Raw genomic sequence first — 8,010 nt, 5'->3', positions numbered from 1 at the left:
TAGGCTAGGTTATTTCGTAGGAAATTGTATTGTAAAAAGTAAAAAGGAAACAAACATTTCTTTTGTTCGAAAATATATTTTCATTTTTATCATCACAAATACATTTTTTAAATGGAGTTGTTCGTGCTTTTAAGATTATACATTCTTAATAAATACATGAAGTATTTGAAGTTCTGCGATCGAGAGTTCGTGGAATAAATAATTTATTACATATTTACAAGTACAACGAATACAATTTCTGGAAAATGCCTTGACGTATCTCGTATAATTTTTAATAATTTTGGAAAGAGCTTACCGTACGTCCGTACGAAATAGATAATATATTTAAAAATATTTAAACGCATGGATCTATGTATCTGACCTAAATTTAAAGCAGTTTAAATAGACAATAAAAAAAAAAAACACTGTTTTTATTAATACAATAAAGGAACTTCGTAAATACGGTATCAGCTTCAATTTGGCTATTAATTTGTGGAACGTAGCCTCATACAAGCATACATAAAAGCATATATGTATATATCAGTCCTTGTCGTACGAGTAAATATTTTCTCTATAATATAGTATTTTTAACAAATTTCCATTATTTCTTTTCTAACATAAAAATTATATTTTAGGAAGCTACGGTATTATACTGGTCCACGCAAAAACAAGGATCACCTGTCAGAGAATATAATAAGTACGTGTAATGCATTAAAAAAAGAAACAAAAAATCATCACAGAAGTTCATTAACAACTGTATCGTCAAAGTATCGACAAATGTACTCAATGTTATTTCTTTCCAACTATACCGCGTGTCACTTAAAAAACCTTACATACAAAACTAATTGTATAATATTTATCTAGAATCGTTATCGCATACTTCGAGGAAATATTTAGTATCGACATAAAGAGATCACTTTTACGTAATGAGATTCATTTCCTCCGTTGGCGTATGACTTTTTCCAGTTCTAATGAGTACCTTTTCCGATCTATTTTCTAACGAATTGTCCTTGCTATCCTCACTGTCAGGCCTACTAGAAATCATTTCAAATTCGTTCGAATTCGTCTCGGATTGTAACTCGAGTAGCGCCAAGTCATCGACTTCTCTTAAATGATCCATTCTGTTGTCCAACCCATTGGTTTTAGCTTCGTTACCGTTATTACTTTCAGCAACTTCTATCAGACGAGTTCTATCTTTCTGTTCTTCTACTTTGTTCGCGTTTTTTGAATCGGAAGAAGTCGTAGTTCTGATCAAACTTAGCTCCACGCTTTTCCCATCTCCGTTATTTCGATAGGATTTACCAAAGCTCTTGAAACTTTCTCTCTCGTGTTTGTGTTCCTCGAAAGCTGGTTCGTTTCTTTTGTAATTTTCAACGTTCTTTGATTCCACGACTTTGTCGTCGTCGGCAAAGTTTGTCAGTCTTTCAGAAGCATTCTCGTTTCTTTCATCTTGTAATTGCTCCTTTTCCTTTTTCAAGGCTGCCAATTCAGCTTCCTTCATTGCCGAATGAATGACTGGCTCGGCCCAGAGGCCAGGATTAAAGGATGGCCCAGTGCCTCCTAATTCCGCAGGTAGTATATCCGTTGGGAGATGTTCGTGGAGAGTACTAAGATTATTTCCATGCAAATAAATCTAAAATAACAATGATATATTCGTCGTAGGAAGCATTTGGAAAGTTTTTTTTTTTTTTTTTTTTACGATGACTACTAAATTTAATTTGTGACATCGCTCGCTCACGCCATTAAGCATTTCGACGGATATCATTTAAAAGAAACGATGTTTCAGGAAGTTGTACTAAAGCATAGCTCGAAACTCACCTTATTACGAGTTTTTTCATCCAGGAAAGGTTTGACAAAAGCTAAAGTAGCTTGAACGTATAAAGGCGCCGAAAGGAAGTGTATAGCCTTGAATCTGGCCGGAAATCGACCACGAAGCGCAGCTATCAAGTTTCGAAGAGCTGCTGCACCCAATGCACCGCCTTGCCGCAGAGAAAATCCACTCCAATCGACCACAGCTACGAAACCGGATTGCTGTAAGGATCAAATAAGAGCTAAGTGTACTTGAAACTTCCGGGTAAGTTACATAGGGATGTAACGACGTTTTAATCGAAACTTCTTTCTTAGAAAGCGAACCTGGTTTCTTGGATCTTGAATTAGAATTTCGAGGACTAAAAAAATTGCTCGTTGAACCGATAACGCTGGCACCGCAATTGGATCCCATTGTGAAGCTAAGATTACCAAAACGCACCTGCCTTTCCTGAAAAAGAGACATTATCTTCTTAGATCAACATTTTCTTATGCATTTTATCGTTCAACGCGTTTAATGCCGCACATATTTTTTACAAGTCGATAAACTCGTCGTGATTATCACGGTAGACTTCATTTTATTAATTTTTCAAGTGTGTTCAAACGTCATAATAAGTCTCAATTTTTTTTTCTTTCTTTTTCTTCCATTTTTTCCTTTTTCTGTTAATAAAACGACCTCGGCATTCAACGTGTTAAACGATAGATCGTAACGAATCGGATCAATTTGGATCTCGATCTTACCTGTCGCGAGCAGGTAAAACACCGGGTATACCAGCACGTAAAGCTCGTTGCAATGCAGGATCACGAGCAGTGAGATTACCGAAAATATCCTGTCGATGAGCTATCTGAGCTTGATAAGCAGCTATCAGAGCAGCTGCTTGCTCGGCTCGATACTTCCGTGCGAGCAGGAAGCGCGTAATATATTCGTCCGTGCAATGTTTCAAGTCTAGGACAAGCCAATAATGATGCTAGAGATACATACATATATACGTAGGTATATAAAGAGGAAAAAAAAATTAAAAAGGGACGGGGTCATTGTTATGCTCAAGGCGAAACGGGAAGCAGTTTGAATACGGACGCGGAATTATATCGGGCAGGAAGGCACGAACGAAACTTCACCGGAAATTCGAGGCTTTTCAAGCCAACTACCGACTCCTCTTACAAAACATATCGATTGTATATATATATATATATGTGTGTGTGCGTGCGTGTGAAATCGAAGAGAGTAGAGGGATATAAAAATCGTCTTACCCACATCCGGCATCTCTCGAAGAATCGCTCGGACCGATTTAATGGCCAGCTTTTTGTCTCGCTTGTCCAACCTCGCATCTTCTTGGTAAATGCTCCGAGAAAGTGCCGTACTTGTGTGACCACTCGGATCCCACATATATTCGCAATACTCCGACATCTTGGCAATCTTTTAATTCCTCTTTTCTTCGATGAAAGACGAGGAAAATCTTAAAAATAAAATTGATCCGATTTTTACACGCTCACCTTTTGCAATATCACTCGTTTACTATGTCCTGCTTCTCGAGCTATCGTGATACTCGTAATACGAACTTCGAGTCTACCGATCGAATTACGCTGTCCGAAGCTGATCGTGACACTCTTTGCTAACCAAGTATGTTTTATAAAAGATTCTTGGTAAATCTTGACACGAAAGATCAATGTCTATAGACGCGCCCATAAGCAAATAAACTATGATAAATCGACATTTATCATTTCATATGTTTCTTCACGAACGTGAAAAGAAGGAGACCGCATTCGTAGGATCTTCGAGTAAAGCTACGAGATACAAGGAACCTAAAGAGATCATTAACTAATTAATCATAACTGTGTTTTATTCCTATCTCGATTAAATAAAAGAAGAGTACTGTCGACTCGAATGCTTCGACGACCCAAAGAAAGAATACATCACGTTTCTTCGTTCAAAGGTGCAAAATTTACGACGATTCGTACGGTCCAAGGACGACGATCTTAAAGATTTATCGATTAAAAAAGAGTGTTATTCGAAGGATACAGGATCGATGGATCGATCGAAGTGGATTAGCGACCACTGCTCTTCCAGCTTTCTAAGAATGAGTCATCGCCAAAGAAGGCGAATCACCTCGACATCGAAAACTCCTTTCGATAGACAACTCCTTAATCAATTACGATCATCGAAAGTCTTTTCTAGTCTGTCGATTACAACATCCGTATACACACGAACGTTTCGTGATCGAGCGCAAGATCTTACGACATTGTCCGTGTCATTTCCACGACAGAATTTTTTTCTTTTCAACAATTACAGAGTTACAGGATCATAAATTTTGTTAAAACCCATAAATCACACTCGTAATAAAAAAAAAAAAAAAAAAAAAAAGAAAGAAAGAAAAAAAAGAAAATTAGCCGAATCATAATTTATAATATATTAATTATTTGCATTTCGATGTATATATATTTGATCGAACAAAAATATCGATCCAAAGTTGAATCGCATAAATCATAGAAATCTAGACACGCACCAAGGTCAGCTTGATCGTTCATAAAACTCACTAAATACTTTGAGGCTGATTATTAATTCGTACCTCAGAACCCTTTCTCTCTTTCACTTTCCTCTTCTCAAAAGATTATATAAAACTCAAGGATAATCGATGAAACAAAATAAAACAAGAAAGAAGGGAGATCGCAGAAAGGATCTCTGAGATCGAACGCGCAAAGGTAAGCTCGATCGGCGACTGACAGGTCGCCGATAAAGTCGCATGCTAGTGGCCGTTCAACGGAGTTATAGAGTGTAGTTCTTGTGAAATATGAAAGAACAGGATAAAAAGAGAGAGGGAGAAATATATATATATATATATATACCAAGGAGAAGGATATTCGGTTGAGTCGCGAGAGATAGAAGAAGACAAGAGAAGCCGGTTACCTGCGAGAGTGAGGGACATCGACCAAGAGAGACAGAAAAGGACAGGACAAGCCGGTTAGCAATGAGTGTGCGAGAAAGATAAAGAAAAAAAGAGAGAGAGAGAGAGAGATGGAAGAGGAAAAGAGGAGAGGGAAGAATGGAGGCTGACTCACCAGCTTTCTGCTCGTTGCGCCGCTATTGTGAACCCGTTCTCCGAAAAATTCAAGCGTTCATCGCATCGCTGTGGTACATTGGCGTCGAGAGAAAGAGAGAGCCAGTATAATGTACGTTCGTATATGGTTCGTAACGTCGACAGGTGTAAAAAAATAATGGAAAAGAACGTTTGGATTATACGAAAAAAAGAGAGGAGATCGATCTATCGATCGGTCGGTCGGTCGGTCGGTCGATCGATCGATCGATCGTTGAGTCGACGAAAATATCTTTTCGATCTTCCTATGTATTTTAACGCAACAGGCATCCACGCGTACACAAACTTGGATCAATTTCCAAATACAGAAAAAATATTTTGAAAATTTCTGTCAATGAAATTCCATATCACTTTGGCGCGTATAGTGGTGTAATTTGCTTATCGTCAACGTTAATAATTATTCTTGTTATGACAAATGTTTCCACTAAATGTAACATGCAAAATTAACGGAACAGATGGTACATAGCCGATGTACCATCGTACATATATGCGAAACATTTTGCTTCGTGCAAACAACGAAGAGAACATATCACCAGAACAATAATCGTTTTGAAAAAGAGAGAAAGAGAGAGAGAGAGAGAGAGAGAGAAATATTTGCGAATGTATGCAATCGTCACGTCTTACAGACTATTCGACTGGAATACGTGCAATCGAGTCAAAGAAGCACGCTATACTACGCGTGTACCACATAATTAATAGATAATTGTCTTATTTTTTTTAACTAGTTACGATTAGTAATCTGGAAGGACAACGAAGAGACTAGCGTGTAACGTACTGATTAATCGCACGTGAAGATAAGACGAAACTTGGCGTTGTCATAATACTATAAATATATATATGTATATATATATATATATTATTTATGTACATAATTATATAAGTACGATGCATTCGAGATATCGATTACAATTGATTTATAACTAGTTTACAAAAGTGATGTCAAAAGCATGTGCATGCGTACGGTTGAATAGAATTATGGCAATCGTAAAATCGATGTTTCGAGTCTACGAATTCAATCGTGGAACGAGATAACCTATCGATTTCTAATGAATATTACTATGAAATCGAAACTTGCACTTTTCCAATACTTCAAGGACGATACTTCTAATCGATGCAAATCGATGCGAACGTTCGAATTGAGAGCACGTATAGAAAATATCGATTCTAATGCGATTAAGATAAAAATGTTTATATGTTCGTTTCGAATGGATACGTGTAAACGAAGTTGTGTTTTTCTTTTCCTCTTTTATTTTTTCTAATTCTTTTTTAAAAACTGTATGCTCCGATACGCATAATTCGTATTCCACGAGTTGTGGAAGCGAAACAAACCGTAACGTAGACCATCGAGGACGTTACGCAATGTAACGCTCGAGAACTCGGTAAAACAAAGTGAAAAATAACTAGTCACGTTTAATTTTTTTCTTCTATAACCCAGGATATTCGATTAATCATACAAATACAATATCGAATTAGCTAATTAATGTGTTAGCAAACTACAGGTTGAATTGAAAAAGTTCTTACGTGATAATTTTTGTTCGAAACTTTTCAAAATAATTTTTCTTTTTTAGATCGTAAAACTACGAGCATAAAAACTTTTGTTGTTTCTCTATTAATCTATTATTGTTAACACCATTAATGAAAGTAAGTAATTCGGAGACTACTTTTTATTTCGTATTGGTAGAATTCCTAAGTGACAGAATACGACTCGAATATTATAATAATAATATAATATAATAATATTAATCATATTAATATTACAATTAATTTATATATATTAATATTATAATTCGTACATCTATCTAGCAACATACCTATCTTGAAAATTCGTTCCTTTGATAAAGACTAGCGTTTTATCAAGTAATTGTCAGCTGTTCAAGTTCAAACTTATTTCAACGTTTCCATGACGAGAAGTCGAAACGATTATCGATTTATAGCTCATCCTTTGTTGAGCTTAAATAACCTGGGGCAAGTTTATCAGTTCTCTCTCTCTCTCTCTCTCTCTCTCTCTGCTTCGATTGAATTAGAGGTGATACAATTAATATAACACGAGGCTCACGACGATATGTCACGTTTTGCATTGGCCAATGAGAATATCGTTTAATTGGATTAAAAAACAAAAAAGAGAGAGAGAGAGAGGAATTTAAAAACAAATTGACAAGTTAGCCTTGAAAAGAAATTATGCTTTGTATCGAGAAAAAGTAAAGAAGCAAAAATTTCAATGTTGAAAGAACATCATTTAAATCGGTTCCAATGGCAACCCACTACAGTGACATCAGAAATATGAGAAAAATAAATCAATTAAATCAGTAAATTTAAGTGGTATTCAAATATCTTATCTTATCGTATGTTAATAGTGTTGAATATTATTCAACTAAAATATTGGAAGTATCGAAGAAAGAAAATGTATCGATATGTACAATTGTTGACAGCGATCGATTTACTTTTTTCATTGAAAACAAAATACGGATGCATTTATCTATGTTTCTATGCACGGGAACAAAGAAAATGCGAAAGACAAAGTATTCGTTCATTTTCAAGGGCAATGATGTGTTTGACAAGAAAATAAAAAAACTTTTAAAAATGGGTTAAAGATACCTACTTTTAATATCGAGTCTCAACAAATGAATTATTCAACGATTCTACGAAACAATTATTGTACTTTTTTCTCAGAGTTTTCGATAAATTATTTTCTACCCCGCATCTAAAACGCATAGATTCACTTCGTTTCGATTAGCGCGAAGAAGCCGCGTATTTTGTTGTAGAATATCCTTTCGATTTTTGTAAGCGGAAGAACACGATTTTTTTCACGCACAAATCAGCTCGAATGTATTCGAGCCGGCTTGTCGAGGAAACCGTCCGGCGCGAAACTGACGGTTCGAAACCGTCAGCTCGGTAACCGACCTCCGACCATGAAAGAAGGCGCCACTCTATGGATTCTCCGGACGACCATTAGAATAGTCAGTTGGTAGAGATGACTGTAACTCGAGAAAGTAGTGCCCTGTTCTTTTTCCTCGTTAACACAAGATTTCCCAATATTTCGAATTGTTCCGAGTCATGGAACATTTTCCAAACGTAATTAATCGTTACCTTTGACTAAACGGTTAAGAAAAAGCCACGTGGATCCAATAAACCA

The 8,010-nt window shown here is 36.2% G+C and overlaps 1 protein-coding gene across 4 annotated transcripts; it reads right to left on the bottom strand.

The window, feature by feature from the left end:
- Positions 1-56: 56 nt before the first annotated feature.
- LOC122636378 (clavesin-2-like) lies at positions 57-7,015 on the bottom strand. Of its 4 annotated transcripts, none has more exons than XM_043827549.1 (6): positions 6,689-7,015; positions 3,037-3,242; positions 2,527-2,731; positions 2,113-2,236; positions 1,798-2,010; positions 57-1,612 (listed from the first exon to the last, which is right to left on the bottom strand). In XM_043827549.1, the coding sequence occupies exons 2-6, from the start codon at positions 3,191-3,193 to the stop codon at positions 899-901; spliced, it is 1,413 nt and encodes a 470-aa protein (XP_043683484.1). In that variant the 5' UTR covers positions 3,194-3,242; positions 6,689-7,015; the 3' UTR covers positions 57-898. The 4 variants fall into 4 exon arrangements, with proteins under 4 accessions (XP_043683484.1, XP_043683482.1, XP_043683483.1 ...); XM_043827547.1 differs by lacking the exon at positions 6,689-7,015 and adding an exon at positions 4,843-5,078; XM_043827548.1 differs by lacking the exon at positions 6,689-7,015 and adding an exon at positions 4,290-4,628.
- Positions 7,016-8,010: the final 995 nt, after the last annotated feature.

This window comes from Vespula pensylvanica, chromosome 21, assembly GCF_014466175.1.
Source record: "Vespula pensylvanica isolate Volc-1 chromosome 21, ASM1446617v1, whole genome shotgun sequence".
Taxonomy (NCBI): Eukaryota; Metazoa; Arthropoda; class Insecta; order Hymenoptera; family Vespidae; genus Vespula; species Vespula pensylvanica.
Note: the sequence above shows the minus strand (reverse complement) of the source record. Positions and strands in the feature narration are given on the sequence as shown.